Consider the following 21,642-nt stretch of genomic DNA (forward strand, 5'->3'; position numbering starts at 1 on the left):
ACTTTTTTTATTAATTGATAAAACCATGATTCTCAAGATCTAAGGATTAATGTCTACTTCACTATGATAATTTCTGTATGAGAACTATGTCTTTCAAACAGTAATAGAAGACCAACAGTACTGAAATATCATCAAATTATACTGTGAAAACCCTCTAATGTAGCATTACATGAAAATTTGCTGTTGAAACTATTTGATATCATAAAATTTTTCTCAGTTTTTCCAGTTCTGTACTCTCTGAAGTCTAGTCCACAAACTGATTTTTTACATACCAGAAAATAGTTATATGTTCTATCTGGCCTTCCAGTGACTGTCGTAGCCTAAATTCTTCTAATTTTTGTTCACCAGTCCTAATTTTTTAAGGTCTTAATCACATAATTTATAGTTTCTTCTCCCAATTTTCCTTTATTCTTTATAAAATGTGGCCAATTTTCTACTATAAATTTAAATTTCAAATTAAAACATTTTTTTATATTCCTAAGAAATGTAAATTTTTCTCTAGAAGGCCTCAAACTATTTTCTTCTTCTGTCTATACTCTCTCTCTGCCTTTGGCAAACTCTATTGGCCACAAAAATCTTTGAATTCATATTCTGACCTAGATTCCATTATCAACAAAAACACAATTCTCATTTTTTGTGAACAGACAAATGTAAGCAGCTTTTTGGGAAAATGAGCTATACCATCACTTTAAACAGAAAAAAAATGAATGTTTCCTGTCTATTCTCCATCTCATTTTTGCCTAAAAGAACTCACATCAATTAAGCACTATTTCGGTCCAATGATTATAGATCAATGTTGTTGTTGTGTGCCGTCGAGTCGGACCCGACCCATAGAGACCCCTCCTTGGGTTGCCGAGGCAGTATCACTACGGAAGTAGATTGCCCAACCTTCCTTCCGAGGAGTGGCTGATGGGTTTGAACCGCCAGCCTTCTGGTTAGCAGTCAATTGTCTTAGGCACTATGCTACCAGAGCTCCCTACAGGGATATAATTTTTCTTCTCTAATAAACTGAGATTGACTTCCACCATGATAGCATAAGGAGCTCTGTGGACTTGCTCTCCAGCAAAACTGGAGAGAACGCTAAACAAAGCAAAAACTTAGTTCTCCAGAAATGGTTCTAAGGCTATAAAGCAAATAAAGGAAGATCTAGTGAATAAAATGAAAAACAGTGGAAGTGTATGGTATTTGAACAAAGACTGCTTTCTCCCAGCTTACTTTTCAACAACACAGAAACTCTACTTCAGACTGGTAAACCAAAAAAACACAGGGATTCCTCTCCTCACAGCTTCCAGCTGTAGGCCTATGTTCCCAGGAGGAGAAAGATGTTGGCTCTCTCAACTACCTGTTGCTGAAGCTAAATTCTGGGCAACTGAGGAAGGGGAGATGAGGAATTCCTTCTACTTAGCCTCTATCTTGAGCACAGTGCTGCTGAGAATACTAGGGCCCAGATCAACCTCGTCCTGCTCATAAGGCTATAGTTTCATGCTGAAAAAGGCAAGCCAAGATGATTTATGGCTACTATCCTCACCCTCTAGCTAGCACTCATATGCAAAAGCAAGGGTGTCACTCATAGAAAAGCAAGATCTTTCTTCTGAATCTGTCTAGAAGCTCTGCCAAAACCTGTTAAGCATCATAGCAACTGGAATGGGCACTAGCCATGGCTCAACCAACAATATCCATGCAATCTTAGTCAAGTCTAACATTTCAAACTTTATCATCATTAAAAGAAGGGATAGAATGGAGAGGAAAACTTTCAATCCAGCTTAGTAAAGTACAGTTAGAGTCAATACAATCATCCTACATCTATCTATCCACACTTGGAACAATATCACCATGTAAATGGTCCCTTTAATTTCCCACAAGTACTGTCAAGTCTAGCTCCTCAGTCTACTCTATCTGAACTCATTCTCTTCTCTACTTCCTTCTGGACCTCATCCAAATATGAATTAGCAGTCTCCTTAACTGACCTACCTGACTCTACTAAATTACTTCCTTCCAATATTCTTCACATACCATCATCAGGGCAATTAAAAACTCTGAGCAGGTTGAAAACAAACAAGCAAGCAAATAATACAACTAACCTTCCGTGGCTTGCCAACACTCTCAAATGTTTTGATACAACTCTAATTTAATTTAAAACCTCTATTTTATTATTGACTCTTCCATGATTATCTCCAATACCTTTCTTTTATGATGTTATTACTTTCCCTTCAAAAGAAATGTTCTATGAGTGCTGCATACCACTGTTCCTCTACCAATGAATGTCTATCAAATGAAATTTTACTTATTTTTGAGAAAATTCAGTTTAAAATTTTAAGTTCTAAGATTCCAAATATAATAATTCACAGTTTCTTCTTCCTCTGTGCTCCAAATGTACTTTGCTTATATCTTTACCACGGCATTTATTGCATTCTGCCATCTTTCTCATTATCTGGCTGGCCACACTATCCACACCAAATGAGCAGGTACAAGGATGTGGTGTCTGTGGCCAATGAATGCTTGATGAATTGGAATCAAATGAGATAATGTATGATAATACTACAGAAAAAATCTTGTAAATTAATAATTACTAACAAAGATGATAATTTATCAAAATGGTAGTAAAAACTTAAATATCCTTCAGGAGTTCCTTGGTGAGATTAATCATATATGTAAGTCAGAATCTCACAAAACTAAACTCTTAATCGTTTCTCCATAACAAACAGCTTCAACATATTTCAGAGCTAATTTTAAATCTCAAAGCTTAATTACTAATTGTCCCTATACATAGTTGGGATAACAACAGGACAACAAAACCCTGAAACCTTAAAAGAATGTATATATCATCTTATGCAGACCTCTCATTTTAAAAATACAGAGAAACAGGCATACAGACATAAAGCATCTTCCCTGAGGAGTGTACATATTGGCAGATAATGGGTTGGTACCTATTGCAGTTAAAGACAATATAACAAGCAGTATGGTTGATTTAATTTCAAAATAATGATTTTTCTAACAAATTAAAATAATTCTTGATTTTACATATAATCTTATTTCCAAAGCACTAATGATGTAATCAACTTTATTATTACTTTCATTTAAAGTAAAAAAGACCTCCTAATTTCTTTTCTTCAAGTCTCTTATATCTAAATCAAAATTCCAATTTTCAGTGGCGGAGCTGATTTTTTTAACATTCAATTTAAACAATAAAGTTATAAAAGCGACTGATGAACTCAGAGAAGAAATGCAAATTTCTCACAAAATTAACTTTTTTTTCTTGTTGTTGCTGAAAAACTAACCACACCACTTTACAAACACAATTTAAGATTACATTAAAAATTAATCTTATAATAGACTGTTTTACAGCTTGTCTTAAGGTACTACTATTTCTACTTTGGGGAATGTCATGAATTGGGAAATAAAAAATTCCACTACAACTTATATATAATTCTAATTCAATGTTTACCTTAACATTTGACTTTTTTGAGAAATTTACCACTACTCCCCAGCCAAAGTCATCTCCTTCATTCTTAACCTGTAAAGAAAGCAATTTCATAATAGTTTCTATCCAAAAGGCATCTATAAAGACAGTACTATTAAGAAAACTTTGAGTTCCTCATTTCTAGTAAGATATTTTTGAAAAATCAGAGCTAAAATTAAGGAAAAATATATTAACCTTAATTTAAAAAAATGCATTATTTTCTAGTAAGCCACTAGAACAGAAATAATGGGAATTTCTCAATTGGCAAACAATGGGAAAAATGACATGGTATATTTTTCAATGTTCTGAGAATATTCAAGTGTCTTATATCAAATGAATTCACCTAGGATATACAACTATCTCATTTTAATATAACATTTCATACACATAAAGACTCTCCATATGTTGTGGCTGTTGTTAAGTGCCATCAAGTCATCTCTGACTCATAGTGACCCTATGCACAGCAGAATGAAACACCACCCGGTCATGAGCCAACTCTACGATCCCTGCTATACTTGAGCCCACTACCGCCAACACCGTGTCAATCCACCTCGTTGAGGGCGTTCCCCTCTTTCATCGACCCTCCATCTTACCAAGCATGACATCCTCCTCCAGAGAATGGTCTCTTCTGACAACATGACCAAAGTATATGAAACGAAGTCTGGCCATTCTCGCTTCCAAGGACCATTCTGGCTGCACTTCCTCCAGGACAGACCTATTAGTTCTTTTAACAGTCCCTGGTACTTTCAGCATTCTTTGCCAACACCACAGGTCAAAAGTATCAACTTTGTGATACTATCTTCTTTGGTGTTCCTTATTCACTGTCTGGCATTCAAATGCATATGCGGTGACTGAAAATACCATGGCTTATGTCAGGCACACCTTAGTCCTCAAGGAGACATCTTTGCTCTTCAGCACTGGAAAGAAGTCCTTTGAAGCCAATTTACTAAGTGCTGTATATCATCTGATGTCCTGACTGCTGCTTCCATTGGAATTGCCTGTAGAACCAACCAATGTGAAATCTTTGACAATTTCAATCTTTTCTCCATTTATCATAATGCTGCTTATAGGACCAGTTGTGAGGATTTTTGTTTTCTTTATAGTGAGATGTAATCCATACTGCAGACTGTATTCTTCAATCTTCATCAGTAAGTACTTCAAGTCATCATCACTTTCAGCAAGCAAAGTTGTGTTGTCAGCATATCTCAGGTTGTTAATGATTCTTCCTGCAATCCTCATGCCATGTTCTTCATATAGTCCAGCTTCTTGGATTATTTATTCAGCATACAGATTGACTAAGTATTGTGAAAGAATATAACCCAGACACACTCCCTTCTTGATTTTAAACCATGCAGTGTTCCCTTTTTCTGTTTGAACGACAGCCTCCTAGTCTATGTAGAGGTTCCTCATGAGTACAATTAACTGTTCTGGAATTCCCATTCTTCTCAATGTTATCCACAATTTGTTACGATCCACACAATCAAATGCTTTTGCATAGTCAATAAAACACAAGTAAACATCTTTCTGGTATTCTTTGCTTTTAGCCAAGATCAATCTGACATCAGCAATGATATCCCTTATGCCACAATCCTCTTTTGAATCCAGCCTGCACCTCTGGAAGTTCTCTGTCAATATACTGCTGCAACCATTTTTGAATTATCTTCAGTAAGATTTTCCTTGCATGTGACATTAATGATATTGTTCAGTAATTTCCACATTTTGTGGGATCACTTTTCTTTGGAATGGGTACAAATATGGATCTCTTTCAGTAAACTGGCCAGGTAGTTGTCTTCTAAATCTCTTGGCATAACTGAGTGAGTGCCTCCAGCGGGGCATCCATTTGTTGAAACATGTCAATAGAATTGTGTCAATTCCTGAAGCCTTTTTCTTCACCAATTCCCTAAACGCAGCTTTCACCTCTTTCCTCAGTACATTGGTTCTTGAACATATGCCACCTCCTGAAACGGATGAAGATAGACCAGTTCTTTTTGGTGTAGTGACTCTGTGTATTCCTTCCATCTTCTTTTGATGTTCCCTGCATCATTCAATATTTTGACCATAGAATCTTTCAATATTGCAACTCAAGGCTTAAATTTTCTCCTCAGTTCTTTCAGCTTGAGAAATGCTGAGCATGTTCTCCCTTCTGGTTTTCTAACTCCAGGCCTTTGCACATTTCATTATAGTCATTGGCTTTGTCTGCTCTACCTGCTCTTTGAAATCTTCTGTTCAGCTCTTTGATCTTGTCATTTCTTCCATTTGCTTTAGCTATTCTCCGCTCAAGGGCAAGTTTCAGAGTCTCTTCTGACATCCAATTGGTCTTTTCTTTCTTTCTTGTCTTTTTAATGACTTCTTGCTTTCTTCATGGATGATGCTCTTGATGTTATCTCATAATTCTTCTAGTTTTCAGTCACTGGTGTTCAATGCATCAAATCTATTCTTTAGATGGTCTCTAAATTCAGAAAGGATATATATTCAAGATCATATTTTGGCTCTCGTGGACTTGTTTTAATTGTCTTCAACTTCAAGTTAAACTGCATATGGGCAGTTGATGGTCTGTTCCAAAACAGGCTCCTGGTCTTGTTTTGGCTAAAGATATTGAGCTTTTCCATCTCCTCTTGCCACAGATGTAGTCAATCTGATTCCTGTGTACTCCATAAGGCGAAGTCCATGTGTATAGCCACCGTTTGCATTGTTGAAAAAAAGTTATTTGCAATGAATTAAGTCGTTAGTCTTGCAAAATTCTATCATGAGATCTCCAGCATTATTTTTGTCACCAAGGCCAAATTTTCCAATTACTGGTGATTCTTCTGTGTTTCTAACTTTTGCATTCCAATCACCAGTGATAAGCAACACATCTTGATTTCCTCATCTTTTGCTTTGGTGGTTGGTGCATAAATTTGAGTAATAGTCATATTAAGTAGTCTTCCTTGTAGGCATGTGGATATTATCCTATCACTGACAGCACTGTACTTCACGACAGATTTTGAAATATCTTTTGTGATGATGAATGCCATGCCATTCCTCTTCAAACTGTCATTCCCGGCATAGTAGATCATATGGTTTTCTGAGTCAAAATGGCCAAAATCTATCCATTTCAGCTCACCAATGCCTAGGATATCAATCTTTATGCGTTCCATTTCATTTTTGACAACTTCCAACTTCCTTGATTCATAACTTCGTACATTCCATGTTCTGATGATTAATGGATGTTTGCAGCTGTTTCTCTTCAATTTGAGTCATGCCATGTCAGCACATAGAGGTTCAGAAAGACTTACTTTATCCATATCATTAAGGTTGGTTCTACTCTAATGAGGCAGCTCTTTTCTAGTACTTTTTTAGTGCCTTCCAACCCAAGGGGCTAGTCTTCCTGCACTGTGTTGGACAACATTTCCAACCTATTCATAAAGTTGCACAGCAATGTATCAGACAGTGTTTCTCTGCTTTTCATAAGGTTTTCCCTAACCAAGTTATTGAGAAATGGATAGCCTCCCTCCTTCTTCCTAGTCTGTCTTAGTCCATAAGCTGTGTTGAAACCTGTGCACCATGTACACCTCTACTGGCATCTAAAATACCAGCTGCACAGCCTCAAGCCTCACAGCAACATACAAGCTTCACAGGATAACAAACTGACAGACAAGTTTGTCTCCCTCAGCTGTTGGAAACCTCTGCACCCTCCTTTTACCTAATTCCTACCTGAAACCTGCCACTCTGTGGTCCCAGGCCGCTCCTGGTCCCTCCCTTTCCTGGCTCTAGAGTGCTTGGAGCCTAGCCTTGCCTCCCGCCCCTTTTAACCTGGATATTCTGCCGCTCTTGGGGTCTCCAAGGCAGTTCCTGGTCCCTCCCTCTCCTGGCTCTAATTCCAAAACTGTCACCTTCAATTTATATCGCAAAGAATGAAAACCAGTAGTGATTAAATGCTTTCACATAATTCCCTTAACCAGTGCCATGTGAAACAAGTGAAGAAATATAATACAGCAGGAAGCAATTTATCAAGATAAAAATATTAGAATCATTATCCAAAATACATTTTTAAGTATTAAAATAGCCAAATATTTTATGAAGAAACTATGACATACCTTTACCAAACGACCTGGTTGTAGAAATGGTAAACAGTATTTTGGTTTATGTACATATTCTTCAATTTCTTTACCCAATTTTGCAAGCTGTTGTCTGATCTTATAATAGATGACTACACTTTCTTCATTGGGAATTACTATTTTATTGTACTGTTCTTCTGAATTCTTTACCTCTGTAAATAAACAAATGTACCGTCTCAAAAGATTATATACTCTATGCAAATTATACGCAAGATTTATCTATTGTTTTCATACTATAATTGTCAGTTTGCATAAATTACATGTGACATTTTGACGAAGTCTTTAAGAGATGTGGTAATTTAAATTAATTAAATTTAAATAAAATAAAAAATTTAGACACATTAGCCACATCTCAAATGCTCTATATTCACACGTGGCTAGTACCAACTGTACTAGATAGGAGACAGAGAATATTTCCAACATTGTAGAAAGTTATATTGGAGAGGGTTATTTCAGACCTTTTAAGTAATATGCTGGAGGAGCTCTGCTAGCATAGTGCCTAAGACACTTGACTGCTAACCAGAGGCTGGCGGTTCAAACCCACGAGCCACTCTTTAGAAGAAAGGTTGGGCAATCTACTTCCATAGTGACACCACTTCAAAAACCCAAGGAGGGGTTGCTATGACTCAGGTCCAACTTGACAGCACATAACAACAACAACAAATAATATGCTAAGGAGCTCTGGTGGTGTAGTGCCTAAGGCATTTGACTGCTAACCAGAAGGTTGGTGGTTCAAAACCACCAGCCACTCCGCAGAAAGAAAACTGGGTAGTGTATTTCCATAGAGATTTACTGCCTCAGAAACCCAAAGATGGTTCTTAGGAGTCAGAATCAACTTGATGGCAGTAAGTTTGGTTTGGTTCTGGAAGTAATATGCTACCTAACTCTCAGCAAAAAATTTGGTTTGCTCATATTATCAGGATTCCAATACACTTGGGACCAGGTCTCTAAAACTTTCCCAACAAAATCAAAAGACAATCCACAGGCTTGGAAAAAATCTTTAAAAATGATATAGCTGATAAAGATCTAATCTCTAAAATTCACAGAAAATTTCAGAAACTCAACAGAAAGAAAACCTAATTATAAAATGGCCAAAGAGTACATCTAAGCATCCAACAAACACATGAAAAGATACTGATGATCATTAGCTATAGCTATTAAAGAGATGCAAATCAAAACTATGACATATCATTTCATCCCAGTTAAAATGGCACTGATTGGAAAAAGAAAAAAAACAGGTAACAAATGTTGGCAAGGATGTGGGAAGATTCCTTAGTGAGGAAGTATAGTGCTAGTATAGTGAGACTATAAAATGGTACAACCACTATGGAAAATGGTATGGAGCTTCTGGAAAAAAAAAAAAAAAAAAACTGAACTACCTATGATCTAGCAATCCCACTCCTAAGTGTATACCCTCAAAACCAAAACCAAACTCACTGCCATCTAGTCAATTCCAACTCATGACAATACCCATTGGTTTCCAAGGCTGTAAACCTTTACAGAAGCAGACTCCCTGTCTTTCTTCCGTGAACAGATAAGGTGGGTTCAAATCACCAACCTTTTGGTTAGTAGCCAAACGCCTTAAGCACTGCTCCACCAAAGCTCCTTGATATATATCCCAAAAACTTAAAAATAGTGACACAAACAGATGTATGCAAACCTATGTTCACTGCAGCTTTGTTCATAATAGAAAAACTATGGACAACTGAAGTGCCCATCAATAGATGAATAGATAAGCTAAATGAGGAACATAAGTACAATGGAATACTGTTGTTATTGTTGTTATGTGCCGTCGAGTCGGCCCCGACTCATAGCGACCCCTCCTTGGGTTTCCGAGGCAGTATCACTACGGAAGTAGGATTGCCCAACCTTCCTTCCAAGGAATGGCTGGTGGGTTTGAACCGCCAGCCTTCTGGTTTAGCAGTCAAGTGCTTTAGCCACTATACTACCAGAGCTCCTACAATGGAATACTACACAATCATAAAGAATAATGATAAGTCTGCCAAATATAACATGGATGGACCTGGAGGGTATATGCTAAGTGAACTAAGTCAAGCACATAAGCACAAATGTTGTAAGACCCTGCTTTTATTAAAGAAGTAAAGATATATATAAAGAGATCAATATTCAGTGAGATGGGAAAACATATTTTAGATCGTAGATACTTGTTATTTTGGGTGATGGGAAAAGTGGCGCCGAATATGGCTGTAGTGAGCAGCGCGTGACCAAAGTAAATAATGTCACTGAGAAGTGCTCTAGAGAAAAGATGCTTGTACTAAAGATTTTGACATATATAAAGAGCAACAACTCTAACAAAGACCAAAAAACAAATGTATGATCACATATGGATTGCAACTGGCACACAGATACATGGGTAGGTACAGGGGTATACACAAAAGCAGGTACATGTATGCACAGGCACATATATTCATTGAAAACACAACTACAGATGTTCCTCAGATGTAATTAAATACCCTTTGAAATTGTTTTTTTAGGTTTGAAAGTTCAGGAGCACAGTCTCATAGGGAAATTTAGTCCACTGGCATAATACAGTTTACAAAGTTCATGTTCTGAATCCTAGTGAAGTGAGTAGCATCTGGGGTCTTAAAACTTGCAAGCAGTCATCTAGAATACAACTGTTGGTCTCTACTTGTCAGGATCAAGAGTAAGACAGTAACCAAAATCTCCAAAAAGCAACAAATCTGTAAGACTGATAGCCTACACAAGACATGACCTTATCTACCCTAAGATGAACAAAACTAGATGGTACTCAGCTATCGCTGGTGACTGTTCTGACTACGGTCATGATGATCCTGAGAAAAATGTAAAACAAAATAGAAATTCTTAAAAACGTAAGACAAACCAACAAATCCAACCAGTTGACACTAGAGAACTCTCTAAGACTATCATCCTGAGATGCTCTTTAAACCTTGAACAAAACTATAGCCTGAAATTAACCTTTTAGTAAAACAGCAGAATGGCACAAAAATAAATGGTATTATTGCAAGAACAGTGCTCCACTAAAAAATAAATCTGTATTAGACCAAAAGGTCAATATTTACTATAAGCAAAGATAAGAAGATAAGGGGCAGGGAAACTAGAATACTGGAAATGGAACAACCAGAACACAAAAAGAATGCTGATACATTGTGAAAAATGTACATGGAGATTGTCAAAAGGGAATCAAACTTACCAGTAACAGCAAACACTTATCTATGGGCAGATACATAGGTAGACAGGCAAGAAGATCTGGTATGGATAGACAAATGGGAATATACTCATGGCCATGCATAGGTTTGGCAGGTAATATTTCTACATACATATTTGTATGTGCTATAAAAATGTCCATATGCAATATAAAGATAACAGGAACAAAATTAGGATAACTTCTTGGCCACAACTAAGCACCTTGAGGAAGTCAGTCATCAGGCCTGAAGGCTTGGGATCATGATCATGGGGGACATTAAGCTCAACTAGTACAACATAGTATAATATACAAATACTACTCTATATCCTACTTTGGTGAGCAGTGACTGGAGTCTTAAAAGCTTGGAGCAACCATCTGAAATGCAACTATTGGTCCATCTTCATTCAGAGCAAAGAAAAGTGAAGAAAATCACAGACACATGTAGACAATTACTCCATAGGACTAATGGACCATGAGAAGCTCAGCCTATACAACCCTGACACCAGAAGAACTAGATGGTACCTAGCAACCAATGCCAACCACTCAGAAAGGGATCAAAATCAGAGACTGTGGTTAGAGTGGAAGAAAAAATGTGAAACAAAATTTAAAAACATAAAAAAAAAAAAAAAAAAGATGAGGATTACTGTTCAGAGACTGGTGAAGCCCAAGACTATAGCCCTTAGTAACCCTTCAGACTTGGAAGTGCCTTAACTCTCAGTCAAGCAATGGACAGGCCTACAAGCTAAATAACTACATCAGAGAGATACACAGGAGAACAATGAAACATGGGAAATCAAAAAGGACAATATTTGCACAGGGAGAAAGCTAAGAAGGTAGGAATGCATAAGGAAAAAGGACATAGGGAAAGGGTAAACACGGGGAGGAAGTAGGAAGAGAGTTGTGACAATGCATGGGTATTACATTTTGTAGTAAGTGTCACAATATGAAATGTGTGTCAATTGTGCTTTGTAAAATCAATGTGCTTTGTAAAATTTCACCCAAAGCACAATAAAAAGTTATTAAAAAAAAAAAAGAACCTAACTTCTTATGTAAATTTATAAAAAGCACAACAAAATATTCTTTGAAATAGTAATATTATTGTTAGGTGCCATGGAATTGGGTTTTGACTCAGGAACCAGAAATTCTAAAAAAAAACTGAACTCAAATCAAAGTTTTATTTCTTCAATCATTTATAAGCTTATGCTATGGTACTCTTTTATAATGAGAACACTGTGAAATGTTAAGATTAATACATGCTTCTTATAGGTTAACTTTTAATACATAAGACTTTTTATTATCTCTAATTATTCAGGAAGAAGCTCTGGTAGCATAGTGGTTAAAGCATCTGACTGCTAACCAAAAGGTTGGCAGTTGAATCCAAAAGCCACTCCACAGGAGAAAGATGTGGCAGTCTACTTCCAGAAAGATTTACAGCATTAGAAACACTATGGGGCAGTTCTACTCTCTGTCCAAAACAGTCACTATGAGTCAGAATCAACTTGGTAACAGTACGTTTGGTTTCTGGTTTAAATATTAAGAGACAGAAGTTAACATGTAATACGTCTGTAATAATAAATTATATTAAATTTGAATCAACTGTAGGAAAGTATCCCAGCAGGATTTTCTTACTTGATGCTTTGGAATGTTCCAGCCAGTTACAATGTGAAGACTGTAACTGCTATGCTGCTTTATGTAAGGATCAAGATTGAGCTTACTAGAAAAAAAACAATAGCAAAAGCAGCCAATTCATTTTGCTGTTTAGTTTTCTAATTAAACAAGCAGTCATTCAAACGTAACAAGGGAATACTGCATGTTTAAAATCAGAAAAGGTGTGCATCAGGTTTTTATCCTTTCACCATACTTATTCTATCTGTATGCTGAGCAACTAATCCAAGAAGCTGGTCTATATGAAAAAGAATGCAGCATAAGGATTCAAGGAAGACTCATTAACAACCTGCAACATGCAGATGATACATACAACTCTGCTTGCTAAAAGTAAAGAGGATTTGAAGGCTTTACTGATAAAATCAAAGGCCACAGTCTTCAGCATGGATTACAAAACATAAAGAAAACAAAAATCCTCGTAATTATACCAATAAGGAACATCACGATAAACAGAGAGAAAACTGAAGTTGTCAAGGATTTAATTTTCCTTGGATCCACAATTAACACCCATGAAAGCAGCAGCTATGAAATTAACTGACACATTACACTGGGCAAATCTGCTGCAAAAGACATTCTTAAAATGTTAAAAAGCAAAGACATCACTTTGAGGACTAGGTTACAAGTGACATTAGCCATGGTATTTTCAATCACCTCATATGCATGCAAAAGCTGGACAATAAATGAGGAAGCTCAAAGAACTGATACACCTGAATTATTATTTTTGGCAAAGAATAATGAACACTATGGACTGCCAGAAGAACAAATAAATCTGTCTTGGAAGAAGTACAGTTAGAATGTTCCTTAGACGTGAGGATGGTGAGATTTTTGTCTCGTATACTTTGGACATGTTATCAGAAAGGACATTTCTTGGAGGACATCATGCCTAGTAAAGTAGAAGAGGAAGACCCTGAACAAGATAGACACAGTGGCTGTGACAACAGGATCAAACATAGCTCAACTATTGTGAGCATGGTGCAGGATCTAACAGCATTTTGTTCTTTTATACATGGGGTCACTGTAAGTCAATGGTACCTGACATCAACAAGTTAAATATGCTCTCTTATGACCATTTATACTTACTCTCTACTACTCCTGGAATTGCTCTATAATGCTGAAACTGGTAGAAGGATTTTTCCAACATGTACTCAGGATTAATTTCTTCTACACGCAGTAAGTTTAAAACCATGTTGTAGGTCAAATGGAAAGCACTATTTAGAGGATCAGCTGAACCCTAAAAAAGAAAACATGTACGTTTTTCAAATAAACTTATCAATTATTTTTAACCTGTTACAGTGCTTGATAACTTAGTTTATGTTAAGGAAGATCATGGAACTATAATAACTTCTTTCCTTTAACTGACTAATACAAGCTGATAAATTAGTTGATCTTTGGGAAAGTCAACGGGAAAAAAAAAATCATTAGGACATTAGTAGTTCAAGAACCATTTGCCAAATATGTTTAGCTCTTAGCTTTCCAATAATATGACAGGATTATACTTTCTAACCTCCCAGTGCATGAGGCCAATAAATTGTAGATGAAAGTGACGTATGTCACTTCTTAGTCAAGGACAGTTATTTATCACTGTGCAATTACATTTAGGAAGATCAGTCTAAAACTATGCCAAATAATTTGGGAGAAAAACTGCCATTAGAGTATTCAGAATGGGAGTTATAGTAAGGTAAGATTTAGTAAACTCTGAACCATCATGGTAGCAGCGGTAAGGAAATGAAAGGACGATTCTAAGGCATATTTAGGAAATAACCTGCCATGATCAATTGATCATAAGGGTTAAAGAAAACAAAGGAACTACTAAATTGAAACTTACATTTGTAATTTTATTAACCAGTAATCTATGTGAGAGGAGAAGTCAGTTAGGAATGGCAAAGAGAAAGAGCTAAATTTCATTTTAGATAGATAGCCATCATTCAAATCAGGGCACTTTAAGTGCAAAAGAGGGAGCTATTAATAATTAGACCAGTATAACAGACTTAAATTGGGACTATACTGGGCTCACTTTGGATATATTGTCAAAATGTCATGCTGAGTTTCAGATGACTCAAAATTCAGATAGGTAAACAGAAGTGAAGGTTGAGATTGAAAACAGGTATTTGTAATATCAAAGCTCCAAATTTCTTAGAGGTAATGAAAGAAAAAAACAACAGAAAAGTAAAAGCTTAGTCCGTTTGCAAAAAATTATAAAGTAGGTTTTGAAGTTGCTCTGAGGTGTATTGCTAGAATTCTTGGTGAAGGAACATTTCTTAGCTCAGTTACCTTAAGGAGTTGCTTTCCAATTGTTGGACTCATCTTTTCATCCACCATAAGAATTACAATTCCCCTATCATCCATTCCCCTCCTTCCAGCACGACCAGACATTTGAATGTATTCACCAGAGGAAATCTGAAAGAGCACAATTAAAATTCTATGTTTAGGGGACAACCCGGTTTTAAAAAACAAACAAACATACTTTTAAAAAATCTTATCATAAAATATGTCAATACATGCTACAGATTCTGCAAAAGGAAACATGATTAAAAGCCATATAAACTTTCAGGATCATCCAAATGAAAGCACAAAAATGCAAAATATTTAAGATCATGTTACAAAATTATCATTACCTCCAAAATGACTTAATTTTAGCACCAGACAATTACTATTAGTTTATGCTTTCAAATGCAGTAGGAGCTATAGGAAAACACTGGCTAATTCATTAGCATAAAAAGTATCTTTGACCTAAACATTCTAGAAAACAGCAAAGTCTAAGAAAGCAAACAATGACCCCAACTCAGCCAAATACCAGTTCTGACTTAATCAAAATAAACTTTCTTAATCTGAAAAATTAGATTTAAGATGAAAATAACATATATTATAAATAAAAGCACAATTTTCTATTTTCTATATGTATGTCCCTAGAATTTGGTAAAGTCCTTTTTACACTAAGAACTACCTAGTGGAGAAGAGTTCATAATCCTCTCACGTACAGGAGTTCAGGATATCATTGAACAACCTGAACACCAGGCAACATTTTATCTGTAAGTGCATGTGTACTTTTCTCCTATGAAAGAAAGGATCCAGAGTTTTTAAATTTTCTAAAGAAATTTGTGCCTCGAGAAGGGTTAAAAAATACTAAGGTACAAAAAAGACACAGTGATAGCATCAGAAACAGCTAACAACCTAGGAGCAAGGAAGAGACCTGAGGGGGGGTGGCAACTCTATAAAGATCAAAAGAGAACATTTCAAAAGGGCAATCAGAGAAACAGAAATTCAACAGGGTCCAAGGATATTTGTATTACAGCATACTACAACTTCTAAATTTTATAATAATGATCTGGAATCATCAAGAAAAGACTGCTTTCTTTAATTCAATCTCCTACTGCACTCCATCCCCTTACCTTAGGGGGTCTATGTGCCACCTACAAATGACAAGGAGATGCCAAGAAGCAGATAAAGTAATTTATTTATTTACTTACTTTCTTGTGGCATCGACTTTATTCAGAGAAATTTTAAATTGCTGAGTTGGTAGAAATTTTTTTCCAATTTTTTTTCCTCCTTCCAATTTTAAAAACTTTAGAAGCTACAGAAAATTTTTGAAGGTTATGTAAAAATTTCTAAAAAGAAATGGTATTGTCTTACTATACCTACAGTCTTCTTTTGTATGTTGCCCAACAGATATTGAAATAAAACAAATCAAGAAAAATAATTTGCCATGCAAGTAGCGACTGGGACCTTAAAAGCTAGGAAGCTGCCATCTAGATGCAACAACGGGTCTCTCCTCGTCAAGAAGAAAGAAGAAAACCAAAATTAATGGAAACAATCAGTCCTAGCAACTGGTACACCATCCGATCTGCAACCTATACAACTATGAGACCAGAAGAACTAGATGGTGCCCAGCTACCACTGCCATCCACTTGGAAGGGATGTAGGAGATCCTGCATAAAGAGGGAGAACAATGTGGCACAAAACTCAAAATCATTTGGAGGCAAAAAAAAAAAAAAAAAAGAAGGTGGGGACCAGGTTTGCTGGTCCAATAGAGCCTGGTGGAACCACTGAGACTATGGCCCCTAGCTGACCTTCAGGTCTAGAATTGAACCCACACCTGTGGTTTCCAGCCAAACAAAGTACAGGCATGTGAGTTAAACATTTACCTCAAGTAGACACACGCCCTGGAGAGAACAATCATGGGAGAAGGAAGGGCTGCTTATGCACAAGGAGATAGCTCAGGGTGCAGAAGAGTATGAAGGGATGGACACTGGGAGGAGGTAACTATGGGGAGGAAGTGGGAGGGAAGCTGCTGCATTGTAAATTTTGGTCAATGACATGAGACAAAGTATATGTGAACTGCTGTATGAAAAGTGAATTTACTCTGTAAATCTTCACCCAAATCCTAATAAAAAAAAAATAATAATAATTTGCCATGACAATTCTTCCATAAGTCCTTTTCAGTGTTTTGATGGTTAGTAATTATTGGCAGAAACTTCTCTAAGCAGAAAAAGAATCACCACTTTCAGCAATAAAAGGTTAGGTAAAAGAACAGCTATTTGAGAATTTCCCCAAACCAAACTCACTGCCATCGAGTCGGATCCAACTCACAGCGATCCCTCCTTGGGTTTCTGAGGCAGTATCACTACAGAAGTAGACTGCTCAATCTTCCTTCCAAGGAGAGGCTGATGGTTTGAACCTCCAGCCTTCTGCTTAACAGTCAAGTGCCTTAGGAACTACACCATCAGAACACCTAAGAATTTCCCCAGTGCTAGACTATGTGAGTACTCAACTAAACGATACTCAAACTAAAGTATGTCTTCTTCTACCTGCTTTTAAAATCTGACAACATTCTACTACCTGTCAAATAACTGATTATTTGTTACTCATTTTAGGGACTAGCTTCTCTATAAAGTCTACCATGGCCCTCTATGTACAACTCGCTTCCTTTCTTACACTGTATCTTTCCTGTTCTTATTTCTCACAGTGTCTACTATAATTTACTGAACTTTTCTTCTTATCTGTCAACTTTCACCTGTTACTAAGTGTCTTTAAATTAAGAATCGTTTTGCTTTTTTTTTTAATTTTAGTATCTCCAGTACCTATCATAATTGTAGGACTATAGCTGAACTTTGGTAATCATTTCCTGAATGGGCTACTTGCCTCTTTACTTTTCACCCCACTTCACTGTTTCACTCATTCTCATAACTTTCTCTCTTTCCTTCTGCCTTACAAAAAGAGGTGTAATAAATTTGTTAGAGCCTCTATTTTAAACATTAAGGTTAATCAGTGAGCTGGCACTGCAGCCACTGTACTAAAGTTACTTTGATTCCTTTAAACTTAACAGAGAACTCTAGGTATATTCACACCATTTTAAAGTACTCATGAATTACCTACATACTTATTCCCTAACACCAAAATCCCTAACTAAAGGAATCTTTTCTTTTATGGAGGGAAGGGCATGAAGCACAGAATTTAAAAAAAACAAATGTCTAACCTTGATTGCCTTGTTGTTTTATTAGATCAGGTGCAAATTCTTAAGTTTCTGGGTGTGAAAATCTCAAAAGATTAGCCAAAGACAGGGCAATTTCTGAGTAGGCCCTTGTTAGAATAACCAACAGTATGGGCCCCCCACCCGACAAAATAAATTTTAATGTAGAGAGGAAAATGGTAGCTACTTAAAAGTTATGAAATAGTGATCTATATAGTCCATGGTATATTCTCTGCTTAGAGAAAACCAAAATGCATAAAAATTAAATGGGTTAATTCTCAGAACTATTTTGGAGCCATATGTTTTACCTTCATTCCCTATCCCTCCCTACAACCTAATGTTTACTGGACCAAAAGATACCTAATTTCAAACTTAAGTGAACTCCTTAAAATCATCATTTTCCTGAGCTTTAGGGATGGCTCTAAGGAAGGCTGTTCTAGCCTAGGAATCATGTTCCTATAATAATCATACATTCCCTAGATCACTACCAACCTTAAAATAAAAATTCCATAAAAGAAAAAGAAAGTAAATTCAATATGTATTTCAGATTATAATTACTATAATTTGATTATGAAATATCAAAATATTTTCATTACATGAGTCACAATAGGTAAAACAAAAATAAAAATTATTTCAATATTATATTACTTTACTTACCCATCGGAAATCTTTCCCATCAAATTTGCGGGCATTTGTAAATAAAACAGTTCTGGCCGGCATGTTAATTCCCATAGCAAAAGTCTCTGTGGCAAATAAGGCCTAAATAAATAAAAATACACATACATAAATAAATGTATAAATGTACATACATACATACACAATTAAATGCATTTTAGGCTGAAAACAAGATTTATAATTTAAATGTAAATAAACATACCACTAATTTTTTTTTTTTAATTAGTCATTAACTATACCCTGCAAAAATAAAGCAGACAACATGCTATTCCCAGAGGACATATTTCAGTATTATATATAAATAACTGCATCCCAGAAATTTTTTATGCAAGGGAAAATAATCCTTCTTAAATTCCAGTGGTGATAACAGAAGAGACTACTACTGGCCTAACAGACAAAAAAGAGTTCTGGTGGTGAAGTGGTTAAAGCATTTGGCTGCTAACTATAAAGTCAGTTATTTGAACCCACCAGCTACTCCACAGGAGAAAGATGCTCCTTTGGAAACTCTATGGGGCAGCTGTAGTCCATGTTATAAGGTTGCTATGAGTCAGAATTGACTCCATGGCAGTGGGATTGGTTTGGTTTTAATTAGAAAAGCTTTAGGCTCTAAAACTTTCTGGTTTCTTCACTGATGATACACCAGTTTTAGGGATCACTTCAACTTTAAACACTCCTGAGGGGAGATCAGAATCAGTGGGTCTTTAAGCTCACTTCTAACACATTATCAAGAAAACAGAAGTATAAGAAAATAAACATGTATGTTCAAGGAAAACTACTTAAGCACGATTAAGTAGCCTGAATTTTCATCAATAGGTACGAAGACAAAAATAAATCATGTGTGTATTTCTATGGAAACTAGTAGATATTTCCAGGAAATTAAGGAAAAGGATAGTCTTTCATTTTGTACTTTATGTAAAATTAATCTATTTTAATTTTACACCAACACACGTCACTGAAATTTAAAAACAAGTATTTATTAAAAATAGGGCTCAGCAAATACACAAAGTTCAGAAAGGAACATTAACGGGGCCTTCCCAAGACCCAGATATAAATACTGACCAATTCTTTATCTGAAATACTTCAAGTCAGTTTTTCAAGGTAAGTAGATTTCTTCTAAATATTCTACTCAGTGCTGAGGTTCTTATGATAAATCTCTAATACGATTTTTTAAATTCTGGTTTTATGATTATAAAGTTGTTTCCCATTTTCAATATTCCATTTGAATATAAAATGAACTTTCATCTTATCTTTTCAAAATCAGACTCTCTTTGGTTTAAATTAGAATATCTGACAAACTCTCTTTTTAAGTTTAACTAGCAATTCTCCTTGTCTTATTTAAGATAATCCTTTTAATTCCACCAGAGCACCTTTTCAATTCATATGTAAAGAGGACTCCATTTATAGAATCAACCTGTGGTACAGTGAATTACTTGGATTAGCTTTTCTAGCTACAGTCTTTGTAACTCCCACCAGATTACTGGATGAGACCATGTAAATAAGGTGTGTAGAACTCTGATGTTGGGACTAGTTAGTTTTGTCACTCTGCCAGGCTTAAAATGTGCCCTCCTTGAGGCCGAAAGGGGAATCTCACTGCCATCAAGAGAGAAGAGTTGGGGATGAAGTGCAGCAACATCCTTGGACCAGAGATCCCTGCACTGGTCTTCCTTGGCTGAAGAAACAACCAGCTGAGAGACAGCGGCAGTGGATCAAGGGGCAGGGGGCAGAGCAGTGGACTTTCCTGTCCATGGAGCAAGACAGCTAAATGCCATTGGGCAGGAGGCTTGCTGGCACATGGGGTGCATGCAGGTATAACTATCAGCAGAGCTAAAAGAGCTCTGTAACACTTTCCTGAGGAGGGCAGAGGCCAGGCTGAGAGCTGTGCCAGAGAACCTAGCAGAGGGGAGACTGTCCTGATCAAAGAATTATATCTTAAGCATGTTCCTGAACCTGAATTGTAACCTATTTCCTAATAAAACCCATAATCAGGAGTATTGTCTGTGAGTTCTGTGTGGCAACTGCAAAGAATTATCAAAACCAGCACAGAAGTAGTGAGTGATGTGGGAGGGCCAGTTGTGTCAGGATTTAAAAAAAAAAAAAGTTGGAGGATGGTGACACATCTGACCTCACAGGAGTAAGGCTTGGGCTGCTGATGGTGGCTCTCTTTTCCCCTCCTGAGGCTGGAGGAAGTCAGAAGATGCCCTTTTTACATAACCCAATGTCCAGTAATTAAATAGCACCTCCAAAATTCCACATTGTATCTACCAGTGTTAACACTTTAAGACTAGAAAACAAAGGATTTTTTTAACTAGTAACCTAAAATTTATCAAGTATAAGCTACACATAAAAATTAAGTTTATTTCCTAAGTCATTGTCTATTACTTGGTTTAAAAAACCCACAAAACTATCAACATTGTTCACTACAAACTACTCATAGAACAAAATTCTGAAACATAATAAATAAATGTAAAATCATACCTTTATCAATCCTTCAGAAAAAAGAATTTCAATAGTTTCTTTTAAAATAGGAAGTAAACCTCCATGGTGAATACCAATACCCCGCTTCAAAAGAGGAAGTACATGTTCAACCTGTGATTTTGGAATAATATTTACTTTACGATGTGAGGAAATGAAAATTTTAAAATGCTAAACTAAATTACCAAAAAAGGGTAATTCAATCAAGAAAACAATGCTGTGTTTAAAGAAACTGTTACGTAACTTTCCAGTTGCAGGACAAAGGCAAAACACAAACCACATCCCATGAATTATTAAACTAAAAAAAAATAGTTTTAGTCTAGCTTTATTTAACATGAAAGGCATGTCTTTTTGTTTTACATACACTTTACAAGAGTTTTGTTGTTTCATTCAAATTTTCCAGCATCACTTCATCTCCTCTAAGAAAATTACAAGCTATGAAGGCACAGTTTATGTCTGTACAAATTAAACTTAAAAGATACTGCCCTCAGGGGACATCAAGCTCAACTGGCATAACATACTATACAAAACATTGTTCCACCTCCTACTTTGGTGAGTAGCAACTGGGATCTTAAAAGCTAGCAAGCTGCCATCTAGATGCAACAATGGGTCTCTCCTC

The 21,642-nt window shown here is 36.2% G+C and overlaps 1 protein-coding gene across 1 annotated transcript in view; it reads right to left on the bottom strand.

Moving 5' to 3' along the window:
* Window positions 1-21,642, bottom strand: part of MTREX (Mtr4 exosome RNA helicase) — a 158,440-nt gene that overhangs the window by 81,718 nt on the left and 55,080 nt on the right. Inside the window, exons 13-18 of the mRNA XM_007944182.2 lie at window positions 21,027-21,137; window positions 18,534-18,635; window positions 14,681-14,806; window positions 13,490-13,640; window positions 7,537-7,709; window positions 3,446-3,514 (exon numbers count right to left, since the gene is read on the bottom strand). Of these exons, the coding sequence (XP_007942373.1) occupies window positions 3,446-3,514; window positions 7,537-7,709; window positions 13,490-13,640; window positions 14,681-14,806; window positions 18,534-18,635; window positions 21,027-21,137 (732 nt within the window). The remainder of the gene's footprint in view (window positions 1-3,445; window positions 3,515-7,536; window positions 7,710-13,489; window positions 13,641-14,680; window positions 14,807-18,533; window positions 18,636-21,026; window positions 21,138-21,642) is intronic.

This window comes from Orycteropus afer, unplaced genomic scaffold (genome assembly GCF_000298275.1).
Source record: "Orycteropus afer afer isolate SDZICR_OR568_19922 unplaced genomic scaffold, OryAfe1.0 scaffold00122, whole genome shotgun sequence".
In the NCBI taxonomy this organism is placed as follows: Eukaryota; Metazoa; Chordata; class Mammalia; order Tubulidentata; family Orycteropodidae; genus Orycteropus; species Orycteropus afer.